Genomic DNA, 22,880 nt, shown 5'->3' on the forward strand with positions numbered 1-22,880 from the left:
ATTTCAAAGTAAACAAATGAAGAACACACTATTTAAGACACAAATGGACCTCAACAATCTTAAAGAAATATACAAAAGAGGTCCTAGCAATATTGCATTGTTAGTAATACTCGATGTGCTATTGATAAATCCCTTAAGTTGCAATTACTGTCGCTTTCACATCGTGTGTAACCCTGATTGTACTTGACATTATAACATTTGTTTATCCAATCTGACTGCTAATGTCCCCGTTGACTGTCCAAATATTAGTGCATGAATATGTGCGTGTTTGTCTTCCGGGATGTCCTTGCAAATGCAATTGTAAATGATGCACTTTCATGCCTTACAGCTGTATGCCCATGTATTTGCAGGCCATTTACTTTGGCTTACATTATGTAATGCCAGGCTCTTCCACTTGACTTATGGTGTGTATGGTGTGTGAGTGTGTGTGTATGGTGTGTTGTGTTTCTGGGTGGATGAGTGCTTTTGGGTGTTATTTACATGCCAATGCCAAGGCCGCGCCTCTCAGCCCAATTCATGCAAATTGGTCTCGCTGATTGTGACTATTGGCGCCATTCTGATAAGGTTTACACTGGGTTGGGGTCCTCTGCTTACCGGTAGACTTGGCACCAGGACCTGCCCCTCATCCCCTGCAGCCACCGGCTCATTTTGTGGCAACTGTCCGTTTTGGGCGGCGGGCAACTGAGCTGATGGCTCTGAGGACTCTGCCTTTGCCTCCGGCTCCTTGAAAGCTGCACAGAAAAAAATAAAATCAAAATTAAAACTTGTTTGTTATACATTGAAAATTATAAATAATATTTAAAACCTTGAAATGAAGTGAAGGTCTTGCATACAACTTTTAAAAAATAAGAAATTCATCATGATTTTATGTTTTAACATTTTAAAAAGCTGCAAACTTTTAAATTTGGTTTCAGTGACAGCATCCCGAAAGCCAATTTTAAATTGTTCATATTGTGTGGGATTTTGAGTGATTTATATGGACGCACCATTTGCTGGGGCAGAGGAGTCGGTGGTGTCTGTCGTCATCTGCTCAGGTGCCTGAGCCTGTGACTCCTTCACTTCGGTGGCAGGTGTATCCTTCTGAGGCTCCTCGTTCTCGCTGCTTTTTTCTTCATTTTTCTCCACAGGAACTGGAGCCGGAGCCTCATCCTCCTCCTCTTCCTCCTCTTCGATGCGCGAGGCAATGTCTCCGTTATTGGACATGGCGGTAGGAGTGCCAGGCTGCGTGGGCGTGGCACTGCCGTTCTTCAATATGCCCACCAAGGGGGCACCATTGCCGGGCTTTTTGTCCTCCTGTGGCAGCTGTGATATACACAAGAAAAAAAAAGAAATTACATTTTAAATTTGGTGGACATTTCATTTTTATGATACAAAAGTATCAAAAGTTATTTATCCTGGACTATTTCAATTATAATTATTATGATCTCATTATTATTATTATTTCTGGAAGAAAAGTTTATGTGTTGTTTGGTTCATTACATTAGTAAATGTTATATTTTGTTATCTAAACTGAAAATTGTCTATTTTCTCAGTGCACTTCAAAGGTGCTTTTGAATGGGTTTTTAAAATTATTATACTACTACATTTTAAATAATATATGGATCTTATTATTATTATTAATGTTATTTCTGGAAGATAGGTCCATATGGGGTTTGCTCAGTGCACTTTAAGGGAGTTAATAAAGCATTATTACCGACTGAAGCCATTACTTACCGCCTTGTAGGTATAGGGCGGCAGGCCATTTCCAGCGCCAGCCGTCACTCCGCCCAAGAGGCCGGCCTTAACACCTGGCGACTCGTGCATTTTGGTAGCCTGCTCCTTGGACCAGATAATGTCCTCGTCCGTCTCGCGCTCGATGCGCTTCTTGTAGGCCAAGTGGCTGCGATACACCTCCAGCAGGCAGCAGATCACGATGATGACGAAGACACTGGTCAGCGTGAGGAAGACGACCTGCGTGGAGTCCTCCTGCTTGTTCTCGTCGTACACGAATCTCGGGACGTAGGGGACGCGTGCCGGCGGCTCCTCCACCCACGGCTCCGGAATCTGCGATACACAGGTAGACAGGCAGGGCATTCATTAGCACAATTTGTCGCCTGGTTGCCTCGGATAATCCGATTCCCAAAACCCCCTAACAGGCATTCACCTTCTTTGCACTTGCAGAAAAATTAACTCTTAACTTAAAGATTATTTCACATTATTAATTTAGAATTCCATTCAAGTTGATAATATATGATTATAAAAGGCTTTTACTTATATAAATAACTTATTTTTAACTACTTTGGGATACTCTTTGGTTTTTAAATTAGTTTAGTTTTATCAGTTAGTTTAGTTTTATCAAACCCTTAAAATCCTGTTAAAAGATAGACTTCTCAATTTCATGTTAAGTTTGACATTAAATCTTTTGATGATATAGTTTACCTAACTGAAAAGTCTATGAACTCTATAAACTTATGTACATTTATGCCCGAATTACTTAACACCAGATCTTGCTAATATTTAAAGTTTGAAAAACAAACACCACATTAAGAAAACGAATTTGAGGTATCGAATTACTAAGTAATGAATAAAATTACATTAAGAAATCGGTTCTTAAAGAGTTAATTTTTTTGTTGTACCAAAAAGTTGTCTTTACAAGTTCCCATATTTATTTTGCAGTGTGCTACCCAACATGCCCGTAAAAAGTATTTTTTATCATCTTGTCTACACAAGTTCCCCATAATTTTTTTGCAGTGTTCTACGCACCATGCTGACGTTGACCATGGGCTCCTGGGTCGGTTGCTCGCTCACATCGAATTTGGCGTTGCACTGGGCGCTACGCACTCCCTGCGGATTGATGACCGTTATGTTGTCGGCGGTGGACTTTGTGAATAGCATGTACTCCTCGAGTGGCTTCATAACATGCCCGTTCACCTGTATATAGATGTCTACCGATGGCCAGTTGGTTTACCCAATTTGCGGTGGTCGGGCAGGGGGATTTGGGAGTTCAAATTTTCATTAGTATTGGTCATTAATTCAAATTGAAATGCAAATGTGTGTGGATGGCGGAGTGGAAATTGGAATTGCGTTTGCCATCTTGGCTCGGTGGGTTGGGCTCGACTGACTCTGATTTTGACTTTGGTTCCGCCGTTCCGAGGAGAAACTTGGGGTGGCTAGTCATTCGTGCGTGTTTGATGCCCGTCCCGAAATTAGCAATAACATTTTTAATGCCTATCGGTAAACTCCCACAACGCTGACGCTCCCTGATTGTGTATTTTGGGGGGAGTGCTCTACCAAATTGGCAAATTAATGGAGTTTCTAGTGTGTTTAAATGATAATTAAGGTCGCGACTTAGCTCTTGTGTATGCCTATTTGATAGAGGACTTTGAATATAAAATATTCTTACTACAGTTTTAGAAATTAGTGGTCAAAGAGAAACGTTAAAATATAAAAAAGCTTAAAAGTAATCATTGCTTGTATCAAAATAAATATCATATTTTTGAATACTGCTTACTTTGATTACTTTCCCTGAAAATAAGTGTTTTTTCCCAAAAATAATTCACACAATTAAACTCAACATAATTTCCAGAATTTTCAGTCACTTTACCATACTGTGTACAACATTTATATTATTTATAATATTTCAGACCAAAAGTATCGCACTACAGTTCGATAGTTCTTTAATGAAATAATCAAGGATGTTTTATAGCCCGCCCACATGTGGTGTGGGCGTGGCCGGCTGAACAGCTGTTTTATGGGCGGTTGAGGAGAGTGGAGATTTTGGTAAGAGACTGGGTGAATTTTTAATCAAAGTGTTGTGACACTGTGTTGCGGTTTGGAGTGGCAGCAAAGCAGCAATTTAAATATGAGCCACTGTAAATCTTGAGAGCAAAAAGTGACACAATTTATGGCAACGACGCCACTGCCACGGAAATGACTTTTTATGGCAGTGAATAAATTTAATTTTTTGGTCAACAATGTGAAGCAGTTTTACTCTAGCCCACCGGCGAGCACTATCTCCCCCCTCCCCCGCGGAATTTTAAGCGTTCATCTCCGTGAGTTCATAAAGTTGGAGCAGTTAAGCAGAGGACACACTGAGAGGAAATCTAAGTCTTAAATAGTCTTTCTTACTTTTATAAAGGTGAAACTATATTATACAAAACAAGAAGATCCTTAAAAACATCTGAATATTTTTTTTTTCTTACTTTCATTAAGGAGACACTATATTATACAAAATAAGAAGGTCCTTAAAAACATCTGAATATTTTCTTGTGTATTATTTTTGAAATTATTACTGCCCTAGTTTGTTTTATAGCAATACTAAATAATATTGAATAATACACTTTTCATTTCAAAAAATTTGGACAGTTTTTCCATAAATATTGTTTTCATTTGGAGGGTTCTTAAAAATTCCTTTCCTAAAATCATTCTTTCTCCAACATCTAAATATTTTCTCGTGTACTTTATTTTGGATATTATAACTGCCCTTGGTAACATTTTTTTTTGGTGAGCAAAGGGAGGGGAGTGCAGGGGCATGTCTCTTGATGAAACCGAAAAGAAATTAATGGCGGACGGAGATAAAATTTACGACACTCACTCGACAGGCAGCCGCTGTAGCTCTTGAAGACGGCGAACCGCGAGTCCGTGCTGTTGATGCCGCCGATCTGGACGCGATTGGAGCCCGCATCGCCGCCAGTTGTGAGGACACGGGCGGCAAACTCGGTGAGGGGCACCTGCTCGCGATCGATGAAGAGCTGCGATTGGGTGCCATTGCGCACATAGTACACCGAGTGCCTGGCACTGTTCAGGAAATTCCGATCGATCCGGGCGCCCACCGTGAGTCCATTGTCGCGATCCTCCTCCAGCTGCAGGTAGCCATCGGAGGTGATGGCCAGCAGGAGGTAGTAGCTCCGCTCCGCCTCCGTCTGCATCAGCAGCATTATGCGATTGGCCCGTCGCAGGTCGAAGGACGAGAAGGCCAGCTGCAGGCGCACATAGTCAACGCGACCTGTACCGGGCAGTAGTTCGAATTTTCGCTGCAGCGTCGATTCACCACTAAAGTCAGCTCCCTTTTCTTCGGAGCAAAATTCACCCAGGAAACTGGTGTGTTCGCAGTCGCAAGTCGAGAGTTGTTCGGCAAAGTGCTCCTTGCAGGTTCCTCCATTCTTGCAAGGCTCTGCATCGCACTTGATTTGGCAATTGGGCAGGACTCCTTCCTGAGCTGAAATTAAAAAGAATTAAATCAAAGAATTTTATAAGGAAAAATGAATAATAATAATAAATAAAATTAAATGAGATTTTGAATGGGAATTTATTTCTTAGAAAAATTTAATCACCAAAAAAGCATTTACTCACAATTTTTCAAATGGTTTTTCATTTCATAAATTTTTTTAAATCTTTAAAAAATTGCAATTAAATGTAGTTTATTGCCCAGTTAAGGAGTATAACTATGTAAGCCATTAAATAAAATTAAAGAATTTTAAATTATTATTATAAATCATAATTTTCAGCTTGAGCACATTTTAAGCAGACATTGAGAAACATTATATTATAGGCATTTAAAAATAAGGTAAGATCAATTTAAAAGTTTCTTTTTGAACAATGTTTTATTTACTTAAGTTCATTAATAACAATTTTTATAATGTCTATGGATTCGTTAGAATTCTCTTCAAATCAGTAAATTGGATTTATAATAAAAATGATTGTTAGGGTTTTTGTGTCAAGATATATGAAATAATAATGGCATTATCTTATTGAAAATCAATTTTAATTTGCAAAACTTTTAGCATCGATAGTTGGCCATCTCGAGGTTGCCCAAGAGAAGTACACTTATTGCACTTTCAAGGCAAATGCTTTGAATTGCCAATCAACGAGCCTATATTGAAAGGAATGCCATTCTAACTCAAAGTGTTTACATTGACTGCGGTTGCGTTTAATCGCATCAAAGTCAGGTTGCAATTTCCGCGATACGTGGCCGCATAAATCATACGCCATGTGGGCCGGCAGCTTATCGCAATGGCATTAATCTTGGCGCGGCCTCAAAGTGGCCCGTTTGGCCATCTCTCTCTTGATTTTCGCTGGAGTCCCCAGCACTTAACGGAAATTGCATGCATATTAAGTTAGCCAGGCAGCCAACCACAGATGCAACCGCACTGAGGAGAAGTCGATTTAGTGGCCCATGAATTAGAATCATACGAGCAGGAGAAGGAGCAGGAGTATCGAAATCCAGAGGAGCCACACTACCAAATGGCATTAGGGCCGACCGAAAATTGCACTCAGTGAAAATTGATTTATACTGCCTACTTACTGGGCGCTATATTCCTTTCATTGATTTCCGCCAAGTCGATCAACTGCGTTCCGATTTTCAGGCCCCGCACACAGCCGATATAACCTTCGAGGGTGGGTGCATCCACATTGGGCCGCAGCAAATTCGCCGGATCATAGCCGCCCACGTGGAACTGGAAGTACTCGGTAGGCGGGGCTGGGGGGCGGTGCGGCGACAGAACCTCTGCAAATAAACAAAATCAAATGAGTGTGGGTGGGTTGTGGGCAAAGTATGGATGGTTCTGGATATGCTGTACACTAAAACAGAGGCTAAAATGGTTTCAATTTTAGTTTAAAAGTAAATTTTAATTTGAATAATTTGGAATATGTTTTAATTTTAATAAATTATTAAGACATCCAACTAATAATAACTACCTTTTCGTTTATTTTCTACACTCTTACTTATGATATAAATTCCAAAATGAAGTGACTAGCAATAACTTACAAATTACAAATTTTATCATGCTGGGAAATAATTAAGAAAATACATAAACAAGTACCAATAGTAAATATTTTCTCGATTTATTATACGGAATAAATATTATGGTATTTAGTACTTTTTTTTGTAAATTATGTTATTTCAGTTAAGGTAACCTATTAATATTTAAATGTTAATATTTAAATATTATTGGCTTTAAAAATACAAATTTGTAAATTATATATACTTAGAAAAATATTGTTACAAAATGCTGTTATAATTTAAACAGTATAATGTCCAAGAAAGCTTTCAGAATACCCAATGTTTTTGATGGTGTACGTATTGGTGCAGTTTGCTTTATGTTAGCGCGTGTGTGTGTTTGTGGGTGTGTGCGGAAATGAGCCTTCATTGCCGTGGCATTTCGGGTTTTAGTCGGCCTGCCGGACACAGACACATACCCTGAACCAGACCCAGTCCCAAAACCGGATCCAGAGCCGGCCTTTTGAGGTTTAGGCCCATCAATTTCGAGTTTAAGTTTGTCTAATTGAAATGTTTGCCAGCCAGCAGAACGCGCCAAACTTAACTGAATGGAGCGATTGGATTGCCACAATCTGGGCTTTGCTGCAGTCCTGTCCGACTGGTTAACGCATTTAATTACAAAAGTGCTTATGTGTTATTCTGTGCAAAGTATTGACGAAATCGCATTCTCATTTGCCCCCAAAATGCATTTTCAAGCGCAATCCTTCAATCATATTCCGGGGCAGCGTGGAGTAATTATGATTGATTTTACGGGGCAAATCGCTGGCATTGAGTTACGGACAATTTGATTGATTTTACCCCTTTTTGCCAATTGCCAAGTTGAGCTCCATGGACTGAACTTTTCCATTAAATTCAGTTGCAAGGTGAACTGGGAGTGGATTTGGAAGTGCAGTAGTCCCAGGGAAATACTGTTGTCAAATCGCATACAACTGGTGTAATTGAAAAGCGGTTGAGTGGAAAGGCATTTGAAAATTGTCTACTTATGCTTATGATGTTTATGATCGATTTAGTTTGCTCTGCTTACATTTATGCAATATACTGTTGGTGAGTAGAAAATCAACACAATAGTGTTGTTCTAAATGAAAGCCTTGCAAACTGTAAATAACAACATAAGCTTTTAGTTAAATTAAACTAACTAACTACTACATGATTACTTGTCAAAATAAATCTCGTACAAAAAATATGTTATCTAAGCTTTTACAAAATGTAATAAATAGGTAACAAAGCCCTAACTTTTTAAATTTGTTTAATAAAAGCTAGCTTACAAATACCCCTATTTATATTTATTTAAATATTACCATTTGTAGACAGCTTTATAAAAAATCCGTTCAGATCATAATCAACTCTATATGCATTTCCCTCGTTTAACAACAATTTCCGAGTACTATCTTCCATTGAAATGCCGTTCAATTTACATATTGAGTGAGCAAAGCGAAATAAAAACTTTGAACGTTTTCAAATATCAACAAACTACAAAGCAACTCGTTGTTTTTATGCCATCGAGCCAAAACTTTATCCATTCGCATGGCGTTTATTTTCCAACAATTTTCTACCGAGTTGAACGTCCACTCTCAAACACACACACTGTTAGCTGGGAAATAGAGAAAAAAATAGAATAAAACTGCAGAGAAAAAATTCAAGTGCACATAATTTGGCCATCACACAGTGCGCACAGATTTTGTGAGAGTGGAAATTTTTGGCATTTTTGCAGCTTAACTTGCTAAACTATTTGAAAATTTTGGTGCAACGCTTCTGCCTCTACACCCATTTAAAAAAACAAAAAATAGTAAAAGAAAAAACAAAAGGAAACGCAGCCGCTTGGCAACCATCACCGACCACCCCCCGAAAAAAATACCCCCCCAAAAAAGGGTTGTGAATAAATTTCGGCTTTGTTGGTTCAATAACTTGGAGCGTTGGCAACCCAACGGCCAAAATGGCCGTTGTGTGGGACATGAGCCAATGGACCCGGACCGACAGTCTGCAGCCGACGGTCCGCTCGAGCGGTACACTCATAACGAGCGGTACCCGTACCAACATGTACGGTCGTCAAGCGGGCGGTGCCAATCAATCGGCGCTTAATGGTGCCTCAAATGGTGCTGCAAATAGTGGCGGTGGTGGCGGTGCCCTCGGACATGATAAACTAAAAATTGGCTTCTGCACGGATCTGGACAAATCGGTTTTGGTCAACAATTTCGAAAAACGCGGCTGGCATCAGGTGAACGGTGACGATGATTGGCATTTCTATTGGGCCGGCGTGCAAACCTGTCGCAATATCTTTAGTGTGGATAGTGGTTATCGGATGCATGACAACCAGATGATCAATCACTTTCCCAATCACTATGAACTATCGCGCAAGGATTTGTTGGTGAAAAACATTAAACGTTATCGCAAGGACCTCGAAAGGGATGGTAATCCCTTGGCGGAGAAAACGGAATCAAATAATTCCAGTGGCACTAGGTATTTGTATCTGGATTTTGTGCCCACGACATTTGTACTGCCAGCGGATTATAACATGTTCGTTGAGGAATATCGAAAGTTTCCGTTGAGCACGTGGATCATGAAACCCTGTGGAAAATCCCAAGGAGCGGGTATATTCCTAATCAACAAGTTATCTAAGCTGAAGAAGTGGTCGAGGGAGGCCAAGGGTCCCTTTCATCCACAAATAGCCAAGGAGTCGTATGTCATATCAAGATATATAGACAATCCCCTGTTGATTGGTGGTAAAAAATTTGATCTCCGTCTATATGTTCTAGTGGCTTCTTTTAGACCCCTGAAAGCTTACCTATTTAAGCAGGGTTTCTGCCGATTTTGCACTGTAAAATATGATACAAGTGTTACGGAACTGGACAATATGTACGTACATTTGACCAATGTGAGTGTGCAAAAACATGGTGGTGAATATAATACCCTACACGGTGGCAAGTGGTCAGTGCAAAATCTGGCTTTATATCTGGAGGGAACGCGGGGAAAAGAGGTAACGGATCGTTTGTTTGGAGCCATTTCCTGGCTTATAGTGCACTCCTTAAGAGCCGTGGCTCCTGTGATGGCCAGTGATAGACATTGTTTCGAGTGCTATGGCTACGACATCATAATAGATAATGCTTTGAAACCTTGGCTAGTGGAAGTCAATGCCTCACCTTCGCTAACTTCAACGACTGTAAATGATAGAATACTGAAATACAAGCTGATTGACAATATATTGTCGGTGGTTTTGCCCCCCGATGGAGTGCCCGATGTGCGGTGGAATAAAGTGCCCAGTGCAGATGCTTTGGGTAACTTTGAGCTACTCATCGATGAGGAGTTGGCCGCTCAAGATGAGCAGCACCAAAATAGCAGCAGTAATGCTCACAGTAAAACCTCTAAAATGGGCAGCCGCTGGAAGTGACGAAAGTAGGTTAGGGGAAGGTATTCATTGGGTCTTCAAAAGTAATAATAGTCTGCTCTAAATAATGCCTATAAATATTTGTGAAAGTACATAACGTCATACCAAACTAAAAAAAAGACTTGCTATTAAAATATCAATGTAAACATACACTGTATAATTGTTTCTCATAGAAATAAATTAAAACATTAAATAAAATTGGGAAAAATGTGTGTTTGGCCCTTAGTTTAATTTGATTTTAAAATTTTCAATTTATTCAAATGCTTACCTAGTTGAAAATATAATATGTTTATGGTTTTTTCTTGTTTTAAATCAGGCCAATTAAATTAAACTTACCTTTCTCCGGATTACTCCACGGTTTATTGGCATATTCATCTAGGAGTAGGGTTCCCCTATCGATGCTCACACTACGCTGATTAACATGCATTCGAGTTTCCTGTTCCCCTCGAACAATGGCCACTTGAATGCTTTTCAAAGAGGCCATCAACGTATCATCCAGCAGAGTGAGATTCACAATTTCATCACCATAATTGTACAGGAACACAATCTCCCTGTTAATACTGATGTACAGGTGCACAAAGTTATTGTAGTGATCGTTGGCATAAAGTACGAGAGCATTCGTATCGTAGGTTCGCAGATTGATCAGTAGATCCTGGTTAAGTATGCCTTTCAGGACATCTCGCTCGCCATCCATGCCATGCATAAGTATAGCTGGCGTAGCACCCACACTCAAATAATTTCGCATCAGGAAGGACTCTCGGTTGATAAAAGTTAAAGCCTTTTCGTTTATGTCTACGAAGAAAAATGAAGCAATTGATAAGATTTAGTGATATTAAAGAACTTGAAAAGAATACCAATACAATATTATTATTATTATATTATTATTTCTATAGAAGTTTTAAGTAGAGTAAATTTAAAAACTTTTTAAAATGTAATTAATTTAACTTTTATATCTGAATTTTTTGGTAGAAACTATATTTTAAAAATCCTTCTACATGAGTAAATAACCACAATTATATTTAGGATAGAAACATTAGCATAAAAAAATGAGAAGTTTATCTTATTTGAAATTATCGTTATATTGTTCCTGAATGGAACTTCTTAATTGTAGTAGCAATATTGACATATCTCTTTATGTTCGAGCATATATTTTCCGTCTCGCACTCACTTGTCTCGCAGAACTCGCCGATGTGTGCCCAGGGATTGTTGCAGACGCACTTGAAGCTGCTCCAGAGCTCCTTGCACTGGGCGCCGTTGCGACAGGGCGATGGCACACAGGATGGCTTACAGTCCTTGATAATCTCCGACAGATGCACCGACATGTAGCTGTAGATGTCGAGAATCTCGCCGTTGACCACCAGGCCACGGAAGCAGCCAATAAGGCCGGCCTTAACAGACAGCTTTTTCAGCAGGTCGCTGTGTATGCAAAAAAAAAAAAATGGAAAAAATGGGGGTAAGAAATGGGAAAGTCAGCTGGGGATTACTTTATGTTATGACTTGTCGTAAGTATTCAATAACTTGGCCACTTTGGCTTAAGCTGCGCCAGCTGCAGTTGTGCCTCCCCCATCGATATTGCCCCACTTAGACAAACATAAAACATCATCGGGGAACACGTCCTGCGTCCTGGATTCTGGATTCCATATATATTTACCCAGTCCGTCACTCACTTTATGCAAATAAATTGTGACCCGCTCAATCGAATGCGACGCATTTCGTTTTTTAACTTGCCGAGCTGAAAATCGAAGCGACACCCTCTATAAAATAAAAAGCTGACGGCGATTCGAGCGGACAGATGTGGCCAAAGTTTTTCAACTTTCCATTTAACTTTTAAAGAGGTATAAGTTATCTATGTTAAAGATTGGCTCGTCAGCAAATCCAACATAAGGAAATTTCCTAAAACTTTGAATAATTAGAATTTGGATATACTATTATTGCATGTTTCACTGGACGCAGACGTGTAAATTAAATTTGTCCTGAAGACGGTTGCCGAAGAGCATCCGAAATATATTGACAAATAATCAAAATTAAATAAATTATGTTATTTTGTTCAACATCCTGACCTCGAGCCGGCTAACAATTAACAATTAGTTTTAGTTTAATTAAAGTAGACGTTTAAAAGAACTTGATTAAATAATACTTAACTTTAAACAAGGAACAACATTAATCTCCTCCTTTAGAAATTTTACAAGTGCTTTTCTAAAGTTGAATTTAAAGTTTCAAAAGGGCATCTCAATTTCTTAGCTGCTAACTTTAAACTCCATCTTTTCCTGCACTTTCTTCTTAGCGATTCCCTTTTATTTCTCGCAATTTGCAAGTTTTTCTCCTGCACTTTTGGCTTCTTTTGCCAACCCCGCCCACTTTCTCGCCACTGCCAACAATGAATTGGCCAATAAAATCTCAAGTGTAAGCTTTTGAAAATTAAAGTGGCGGAAATGTCTTGTTTATACGCGTACAGCGGCAAAAGAAAGTTGCTCAAATGTCTTTCTAAATTATGTAAATTTCATTACGAGACATTCCACCCAAACCCCCTTTCTCTGATCCACTTTGGCACCAGAAGTCGGCAAAAGGATCCCAAGTCCCCAAGTGTTGTCATGAAGTAAAATTAAAATACTTCTTCCCAACAACAAAAAAAAGTCTTTCAACTCGGTTTTTGGGGTTTGCGGTGCGCCTTTTCTTGAATTTATTACAATTTATTTTCGCTTTCTTTTCGCTTTTCCATGTAATTGTTTGCCCAGCGTTGCGTAATCGTTATTTAAGCGGTAAACTTATCGACGGACCGCCAATCGAATTGGCCATAATCGGTCAGTGAGCAGCTCCAACTTCGCCATTTGCATTTACCGAGTGCACTTCACCCACATTTAGCTTTAGTGTCCTTGCCACAAGCGAGCGAGCTATTAAGTCATTAGTTTTTGCAACGTGTGCTGCATTTCTTTTTGCGAGCATGTCACAAATGCATTTTTAATTTTTTTTTTAACGTCAACTGCCACACAGACTGAGCCTTGCATACATAGACAAGTGTACCGGGAAAATAGGGTAGTAGTTTTTAATAAATATTCCCTACTCAATTCTGCCAATAATCAAATTTCTAAAAAAATATATCTCAAATAAGGTAGAAATGATAGACAATGTAAAAGGGAAAAAGAACTTTCAAAATATATATTTCAAAAACCTTTGAATTGGGAAAAACCAAAAATGATTGCTTGTCATAAAACTAAGTTTTGAATTTTAATGATTAAAATTAGCCTATTAAAATTAATAAATTTTTAGATAATGGTCTAGCATCTGCTTCCTTGAAAATTGAATACAATAATCTTTTAAATTTTTGCTCTAAGTTACACTTAAATATTGGAAACAATTATTTTTTTCAAAGTGCAGTAACGATGTAACAGGAACGTGTGGAGGGACACGCGTGTCGCACGCGTATGCAAAATGAAATTTAGCGCTTTGCCTTGCAAATGATGTGCCGCCGGCTGCTCTGGCCTGGATGACACTTGGCTAAAAGGATTTGTACGGCGGCTGGCCAAAACGCGAGTTCGCAAGGGCGGCAAAGGCAAACGAAACGCGAAAAACGAAAACGACGAAATTCCGCGGAAATTAACGGCAATAAAAAGCAAAAGAAAAAGAAGTTTTTCGGTCAGGAGGAGTGGCAGTGGCAGTGGCAGTGGCAGGAGGAACAGGAGCTGCAGCAGGCGATGTGCATATCCTGACGACATGCAGGCGACGGAAATCCTATTAACGTTGCAAACGCGCAAAGTGCGAAGCAATTAAGAATTTATTTAACGCCGTCACAAGCAATTAAGCACTTTTCATTCATTCATGGCCGCTGCGACAGCAACACACACATATATAGTATAGTATGTGGGGATATATAGCCCACTATCTGCCCGATCCTCGACTCCCCAACTTCACAAATCCCCAGGACACATCGTCCTGTTTCCTGCAGCGCTGAAAATAATTCGCATATTTGGCACGCCAGTTGCCCGTGTTTTTCCCATCGGCATGTGGTGCCCCGTGCGGTGCGGTGGTAATCGATGGCCATGCAAATGATGAGACGGACATCCCAGTGGCAAAAGCAGGAACAGGACCTGCAGGACGAACTGCTGGATTGGCAGCTGCTGTCGCTTCCTAAACAACACGACAACGACAACGACATCGACATCGACATCGAATGGCGGAGTGCGGTGGACCACATGCAAAAACCGATTACAACAATCATTAGCAGCATCGGCCATTGTAATTTTTGCTCCCCACTTTGCATAAATTTTCATGCATCCTTGGCGGCATTTAAGCTGTGTGAAAAGCACTGCTTAACCCATTAACTGAATGGCGTTGAAGTTTCCCCAAAGTTTTTACAGCATATTTCGGAAAACTTTCACTTCTCCATTGATTAGGGGTGAAAAACTTTGGAAAAAAAAGGGGACACATTTGCCGTCCAAAATGCTTAGGTCGGCTAGAAAGTAATTTTAAAGTGGGTTAGCTTGGCGAAAAGAGGCGATTAACTTTATCCTCATAAATTTCAAATCGATTGAGACTTAAGTCGAGAATTTCAAAAATAATCTGCCCATTGGTTATGAATGAATATTTATAATATTTATTACCCCAATTATAATAAGAGTATAAATCAAAAGATAATAAAAATGTCATATTTTTATAAAATCAAAATTAAAATCAAAAGTCATATTTATCGTTTGTACGATTTGAATCAATTTAGGGTAGTTTGGTCATATTTAATTTTGTAATTTGGTAATATTTAATATAAGAAACATTTCAAGTATGCCCAAAATTCATCTGTTTGAAAGCTATATATATTTATTGTTTTTAAATAATGAAAACTTCGTACTTCTATTAAATCAATATTAAAATCAAATGTCATAATCAATGTTTCTACTATTTTATAAACATTTAATTAAAATATTCTAGCATACAACAAATTAATATTTCAAGCTTATTTTCAAAAGTTATAAAATTTAAAGCTGTTGTTATTAATCTTTTTTCTTGAAATGAAGCCATTTTTTTGGAAAAAGGAGTGCGAAATAAAAGAACGCCACTTAAAGCTCATCCCTCGATAAGAGAACATCTCAGTGAAAGTAATTTTATTTCCAAAGTTAAACTTTGTGTGCTTCTTGTTTGTTAACCCAATTGAACAGCTATTGAACAATGCACGCGGTGGCGTGAAACGAATTTGAAGCCCCTCCCCCGCAAGTTCTTAATGGGTTAACACTCGTCTCCCATTTTCCGACTCGGCGTCTCGCTTAAGTCTCGCCATGTCTCTATCAATATGTTGATTAACTCTTTTATTTATGAGCCGCAGCCGCTGATTCCGCTTATTGGCTTACGTGCAACCTTATTCAGCACTTCGCCTCCGTTCGTCAGAATTTCCATAGCAGCCTTCGAGGGTAAAGCGCATCAATATTGCATTTTCCATATTACTTGTATGTTTTCACACAGCTTTCCTTTCCTTTCCGTTCCGTTCCGTTCCCGTGATAAATAAATTGTATAAAATGGCTCAGTGAAAGCGGATCGAAAGTGCGGATGGGGGATGCACTTTAACGTTAATTACTCTGCGTGTTTACCGCTCATCGAAATTTTATGAGTGGCCCAGGGATGTGCAGAACTTTTCGGGGTTAAGTGCCAATGAGCAAACATTTCCCCCCATGCATGTACATTGTACCATATATGTATATTTCAATTTGATTTTTATACATTTTCAATAATTAAAAAATAAAAGCTTGCACATGTGAACACACTGAGAGACCCCTTGAATGCGTTTTTTTCACCCACATCGCTCCATCTATCTCATGAGCACGAGCATCTGGTGGTCCTGGCTCCATGGAAACGGGGGAAAAAAAACTTTATAAATTATGCCAATCAAGAATAAGCGCGTTTTAAGTGCACACTAACTTCCTAAGGGGAATGAAATGGTAGAGGTCGCATCTAAAAAATTCTGGGAAAGCCACAGCCAACAGATTTCGCCCCCTTTCACGCCCTGGTTTGATTATTGATAATGACTTTGGAATGAATTTTCAGCGAAAAGTTAATTTAATTATGGCAATTCTTTTTATTTCCTCAAGGGATTGTGTTTTCAGAAATATGAAAGTGAACGTGGAAAACAGTTTGTGCATACAAATTACACATTTTATCAAACCAAGATAAAATAAAGTAAAAGTAGTATTTTTATTGGATGCTTAAAAATGCGGAAACGGAATTTGGAATATTATTGATGCCTTAAAGTATATCACTCATACGTAGTGTTGCCCAATGGCACACGTGTCGTTTGAGTAATTTTTGTGTAAACTTTAAGAACGTGGCGAAACGACTAGATCTTGAAGTTACATGTTTTTTGCTTTTCTAAACAAATTTATTGCACATTAAAATCTGACTAGATGATACGTAGCTTTGAACAAAAGTTAATTTTGAAAACAAAAATCTCCACTTTATCAACTGGTGAGAGCAAGGTTATTTTTTAAATTTTACTCATGATCATAAAATTTGTTGTTGTAATTTACATTACTTGTATTTTTGTATTTAAAGCCAAAAACAATGCTTGAGTTCAAGTGTTATCAACTTTATGAAAGATTCCAAAATTATGATTATGACTTTGATTGGGTTGTTTTCGTTTAACTTGTAATAGTAATCCAACCTACAAGAAATTTAATCAATCCTCACTCAAGACATTTTTTCAATTCCCCATAGTAAACAGCTGAGTAAAGAAGTTTAATTTTCAACTGAAAAGCCTGAAAAAGCACACAAGTTTGATTTGGTCATTTAAATACAAAGAGAAGGGCAGGAAAATTAAGATTTTCACGCCCCCAAGACATCGGTTATGCCATTGAGCGTGGCCAACGACTTTCATCAATCCGTAATTAACTCATAAGTGGGGTGTCCCAATTATCAAACGAAGTGTGTCGGCCAACGGGCCGTGGCATGCCCCACCCGCAGGGCAGCAATATAGCAATGGCAATCGACGGATTCCATTTCTTTGGAGTCCTGTCATTGTTAGTGCTGCTTGGCAGTTAGTCGCGCGTTTATAATTAAAACGTAATTGCCGCAATAAATTGCACAAACCGCAACTGCCAGCGGACACTACGGCTGCAGCATCAGTGCCACTGCACTGAAATAGAGCTTTTCCCGTCCACTGCCATTACAGCTGCCACCGATGCAGGCAGCCATAAAAAGAAATGTCTGATTACACTGGGTAGCAACAACAAATGTTTAAGAAAATAAATAACACCAGGTTGCCATTCTAAACTTTTTGAATGTGAAAATTAATCACTTTCAGTCTCACATTTGAATTTTCAAATATTAAATGAACATTTTTTTAAATAGTAAGTGTAAGTAAATACTTTAAAATATTATAATAAAGTAATACATGAATTATTAAATTACTTCCAAGTACTTCACATAACGTCAAAATAATAAGTCGTAAATTCAGGTATAAGTAAAGAATATATATAATAAGATTCTTTTCCCACTCACTCAAGTTTTTTAATACCGGAAAAGCCAACAACTTAACTGAGAAATCATAAAGCAAAAGTTCAGATAGTAAAAAGTTCAGATTAACAAATACAAAGTTTTTTTTTAAAAATAAAATTCGTTATTTGAGGCTCTGATTTTTAAAGTAATTGTGTGATTTTAATTTAAAAATTTTGAAAATAAATCGAGTTGTTCTTAATTTCACAAAGCGTAAAAAATTTTAAAAAAAGTTAGTAAATCCCCATTAGTCTTTTAAACTTCTCAAAAACGTTTCCTTTTGTTCCTGTTAATAACCCCATCATGTTGAAAATCCTCGAAAAGGAAATAAAGTAATTTTAAATTTAATTTTGGGTTGTCCAGTGTGATTGGTAACCCAACTCCTGAGACATACTCACAATGTGGCGCCGCCGATGTACATGCTGCCCTCGAACGGTCCGAACTCCTCCTCGGGCAGCAAATCGAGCATCTGGTAATCGGTGTTTATCATGAAGCGCACATGATACTGGTTGTAGTCGATCCATATTTTATGCCACTCGCCGCCGTTCAGTCGCCGGTGCGAGTTAATGACCAGCTCGCGGGTGGTGCCCGTGCTCAGTGTGAAGGTGAAGGTGAGCTGGTCGTCGCCGGTCAGGGCCACCATGAACGAGGGGTAGTGAGGTCGGATGGGTGGCTGGAACAGCAGGATGGCCTTCTCGCCGGTGGTCCGGAATGAGAAGGCGATGTCGCCCTTCCGCCAGCCGGGCACCTCGATGTACGACTGCGATGTGGTGAAGGTGACCACGTACTTCTGCGTATCTGTGGGTGAAACAGTAGGAGCGTCATTAACTACTTGCTAATAGGAGAAGCAGTACATAGCTATAAAGTGACATGAAATTAAAAAAGTGTAAGCAGAAGAGAGCTGAGAAAAGCCAATAGGAAAACAATGAAACCAAAAACCAGATAAATGAGTAATCAGGGGTACTATAGAAATCACTTGGATTTTGAAATTGCATACTTTATATTTTAAGGTCAAATGTCCAATAAATTTGTTCTCAACCACTTTTATATGTGATATTTTAAGCTTTCAAATGTTGCTCCTAAATTTTATGTACATTTTTTAGGCAATTTAATAAAATTTAAATTTATAAAAAATTGCTTTGTAGAAAAATCACTCAAACCCCGAACATCTAAGTTTATAACTTTACTTACAGATATCAAGTTTTGAAAATACATAGCTCTAAAGCTTTGTAGTTTATATCTCCACTGATTTAAATTTTGGGTTATAATCGGAAATGTTTAGGAATTGATTCGTTTTCTAAACTTTTTTCTTAGAATTAAGTCCAGAATTCACTCACTTGTTTCCACGCACTCCAGGGGACCCAGAGTGATGCGGCCCTGGGCCTCGTCATCCATATCCTTCTGCTGCAGGAAGTACATATTGGTAATGCCCAGGCTCTGCGGATCCTGGTAGTAGCCCTCATCCGAATTCCATTTGTTCTCCTTCACATCGCAGTTGCATGATTGATTCGGGTCCACGCACGTCTTGTTAACGGAGCACGGGCAGGCGCCTCTGTAGTAGAGATTGTTCCGGATTTCGGGTTGGTTTCGGTGTTAGATTGGGGGTGGTGGTCCCGAAAAAAGGTGAAAGGTATTAGAAAAAATTCGCATACATTTGCATACAATTGAGCCGCAGAGCTGCCGGCAGTTTGACGACCCCGTTGAGTGACCGACTGAGCCACATCCGCCGCCCTTAGTTTTTGGCTTTTCGTTGTGCCATTTATGCAGAAATATTCGTTGGGTATCAAACAATTTGGGGATGTATCAGTGACAAGCCAATTAAGGGAAAATCAAGTTCATTTACTAGGGGTAAAGGTAAAAAGGGGGTTTATTTAATGGGATAATATTGGACAAAGTGAAATTTTTGTGTGGATTTTGGAAAATCTTTGTAAATTATATAAGCTAACATTAGATACTTAATTGGGTTTAAGAAAGGTAAAGCTAAGATAAGGCTTTACGTTGTCTTTTATTATATATTTAGGTTAAATTGAATGATTTCCTTTTTCTTATTGGGAAAATATCTTTTCGCAATTAGAATAATGAGTATCCAGTAAACCACATATTGTTTTCTATGAGGCCACTCCTTTTCCGGCTTATGTTTGCTGCGGTTTGTGCCTGCATGTGCCGCTTCCGTTTCCGACTCCGTGTTGCAAGATCCGCAGCAAAGCTACCGCAGCAGCAGCAACACAGTTGCACACACACACAAACCAACAAACAAACGATGCTGTCAAATTTTGAATGAGTAAAGACCAAACTACGAGCCAATGATGGATGGCCAAATGGTCTGGGCCAACACATGCACACCACCCGGAACCAAGCTAGAAGTTAACCCATTTTTTTCTTGACCAGACTATGTTTTTGTGTGTGAGTGTGTTTCGTTTTCTGCATTTTTCGGTCGTAGCCAACTGAAACGCCATTCATTCATGGAGGCAAACACAAACAAGTGCCAAAAAAATGAAAGCGAAACCAAAGTCGGAGCTGTTAAGGTTTTCGAATTGATTTACTGAAAGCGGAAATTAGTGACGCAGGCCGAACATAACAAAAACAATGAAAGTGCGAGCAACAAGCGACTGGAAATTGCTGCCTCCAGATGTTGCCTACTTTGCTGCGCATGATGTATTGTCCAAAACGAGGTCCAACCAACCCGAAACTTCCATATTGGGCCAACCTTTGGCGAACTGAACTCTTGAGTGTGAGGTCTGCCAAAGAAATTAGGCGGAAAGACTAAATTTGTGTGCTCAAAGCCATTCATTTTAAAAAAGGGCTGCCATAGCAAGAAAAATTACCCGGGCAAACTTATAACGAACAAAAAATGAACAAGCATATGAATAAGAAATCAGATAGATCGACTAAAGTTTACCCGATTTATTTATTGATTTATTTTTATTTAATAGGAATAAAAAACTATGAATTATAAAGAAAACATGTCAAAAGATGTGAATTATTGTTGGGTTAATCATACAAAAAGTGTTTTACTGAATGACCAAAAAATAATTTTTTAATAATATTTAATTTCAATGGTATTATTTAACCATTTTTTGTTATATATTCATACTTTTTTTCTCATAAAAACCAAACGAATTTTCATGAATATACCCTTGTTAAAACATATAAAAACAAGTGGAACAGAAAATGAATTGTTCGACAACATGGCTGCTGAGCAAAAAAAAGAGATATGCCGGGACTGACTCGTAAACCTTATTAGCGCTGAGGCGGAAACATATTTGCCTGACATAAATACCAAACTCAGGCCTTTTGTTTTGCACTTTTGCAATTTTTGCCGTATTTTGGCTCATATGCCGTTCTACCCTTCGGTTCGTTTGGCTTTTTTAAGGGTTTCGCCATTAGTTTACCTTGGATAAAAGGCATTTGGCAGCCGGTTATGCTGCTTAGGTTTTCGACACCATAAAATGTTATGCTCCAATGCATGGCAACAAATGCGGCAGATATAACTTTGCCTTAGGAGAGTTGGGGCTTAGGTCTAAACAAAAAAAGGAAGCAAATTTCGAAAGCTAAACCAACACTAGATCTTGGTCAGTTCAGTGGGCCGAAGTCCATGACAAATTAAACAGGACAGATGGCTCCAATGTACAAGCATACTCAACTGACAATTGGAGACGTGCGTTGAGTCTGTCTAAAATACGTATATCGATGCCTCCTGAAAGTGAAGCGAAGTTGCAGTCAGTTTTCCATGGGAAATAGAGCAAAGCATCTGTGTGTGATGGGTAAATATGTCAGTTAGCATTAAGCGTAGGGGCCTGACTGGCATTTATATTATGCATGTGCGAGCAATTAATTTAAGTTTCGTTTACAATTGAATCCCCAGCACGAAGAGCGTGAGTTTGTTGCCACCTCCATTCGTCCCCTCGGAAATTTCGGATTTATATTGTTGGATTACCGCACGTACTATATAGTCACTGGAGCAGAACGTACACACAATTGGAGGGGGAATGAGGGCGGGCACCGGTGATAATCCAGGTTGCAACAACAAGTTAAGCAAATAGACTGCAACATTAATTGTGTGGCCAGCGGTTGGCCAAAATCGTCCCCCGGCATATGCATAATCTAAGCTACGAACAGTGGTTAAAGGTTATTTGACTCGCATTTTATTCATTTTAATACCTAAAATACACATGTCATAAAAGAAAAAACATTCGACTGTGTTTAGTTTATTTCTCCTAATACAAGTTAGTCAAACGATAGTTTGGTTAGTCAGAAATGACTTTAAAAGGTGTCTAAAAGTATGCAATGAGGAAATAACGTTGCCTTTTCAGAAGTTTCCCTCGGAATTTCGGACTTAATATATACTGTTGCATACTTTTAGGCCCATTTTTGTTATTATTTTCCACACCGTCGATATTTTTGTTATTACCCTTATTGACTTTTAAGTTATTAATATAAATATTAAAATTAATTGAATTCTAGTTATCCACCCCACTGTACCTATAGCCCTGCTCCTGTCATCCAATTTTGTGTTGCTTGCGGTGACGGGGCTCAGCACGTATATCACAAATTCCCCCCATGGGAACCACACACAACCAGGTGTGATTCTATTGCTTACCTCTTGACATTGCCCAGGAAGTCGACGGTGAGATTCTTGGCCGAGGATGTGAACCAGGTGGCCGAGTGAAGTTCCAACTGAGCCCGGTAGCAATCGTACTTGATGTACTGTGTGCAGTACAGTGAATGCGAGATAAGTTCCTGCAGCATGTGAGGCGAAAATTCCCTATATCGGATGTTGAAACTGAAGTCTGTTTCTCTGGCAGATCTCACATCCACTTGACTGGGTAGATTGTGCTCAACAATCGTTTTTGTGGCATTTTCAAGACTCTGGAAATCGCATTTCACATGTGCCGGTGGGAATACACCATTGCCATCGATGTCGATGAGATAGACATCCGATTTAGTGAATCCCAGCAGGGCCAGCTCCTCGCAGGTTTTTCGGTATTTGGTAAAATGACAATTTTTTCCTATATAACCCGTATGTTTGCAATCACAGGTCACACGATCGTCTTTTACAAAACACTTGCCACCATGCTCACAGGTATTGGGTCGTTTGCAGGGATCTATATAGTTGCAATTGTCCAGGGCGACCTTAAATAATTATAATAGATTTTTATTACCAAGGAAAAATCTATAAAATGTCTTTGCAAAAAAGATAAATATTTCTTAAAAAACAAAAATTTATTATCAAAAATATCATATCCTTATAGAATTCGTAACTAAAAATCT

General features: G+C 38.9%; 2 protein-coding genes across 6 annotated transcripts in view; one reads left to right on the plus strand and one right to left on the minus strand.

Moving 5' to 3' along the window:
- LOC108146046 (contactin-associated protein-like 2) overlaps positions 1-22,880 on the minus strand; it is a 70,469-nt gene that overhangs the window by 14,843 nt on the left and 32,746 nt on the right. For all 5 annotated transcript variants that reach the window (XM_017271848.2, XM_017271851.1, XM_017271850.2 and 2 more), the window contains 11 exons: positions 22,210-22,742; positions 18,947-19,161; positions 18,008-18,407; positions 11,308-11,555; positions 10,476-10,931; positions 6,284-6,484; positions 4,574-5,197; positions 2,743-2,924; positions 1,714-2,043; positions 987-1,302; positions 595-731 (listed from right to left, as the gene is read on the minus strand). In XM_017271848.2, the coding sequence (XP_017127337.1) occupies positions 595-731; positions 987-1,302; positions 1,714-2,043; positions 2,743-2,924; positions 4,574-5,197; positions 6,284-6,484; positions 10,476-10,931; positions 11,308-11,555; positions 18,008-18,407; positions 18,947-19,161; positions 22,210-22,742 (3,642 nt within the window). The remainder of the gene's footprint in view (positions 1-594; positions 732-986; positions 1,303-1,713; positions 2,044-2,742; positions 2,925-4,573; positions 5,198-6,283; positions 6,485-10,475; positions 10,932-11,307; positions 11,556-18,007; positions 18,408-18,946; positions 19,162-22,209; positions 22,743-22,880) is intronic.
- LOC108146048 (probable tubulin polyglutamylase TTLL1) lies at positions 8,263-10,347 on the plus strand. Its single transcript, XM_017271852.2, has one exon. It carries the CDS (start codon positions 8,691-8,693, stop codon positions 10,140-10,142), a length of 1,452 nt encoding a protein of 483 aa, XP_017127341.1. The 5' UTR covers positions 8,263-8,690; the 3' UTR covers positions 10,143-10,347.

Source organism: Drosophila elegans, unplaced genomic scaffold, assembly GCF_018152505.1.
Source record: "Drosophila elegans isolate 14027-0461.03 unplaced genomic scaffold, ASM1815250v1 contig_208, whole genome shotgun sequence".
Taxonomy (NCBI): domain Eukaryota; kingdom Metazoa; phylum Arthropoda; class Insecta; order Diptera; family Drosophilidae; genus Drosophila; species Drosophila elegans.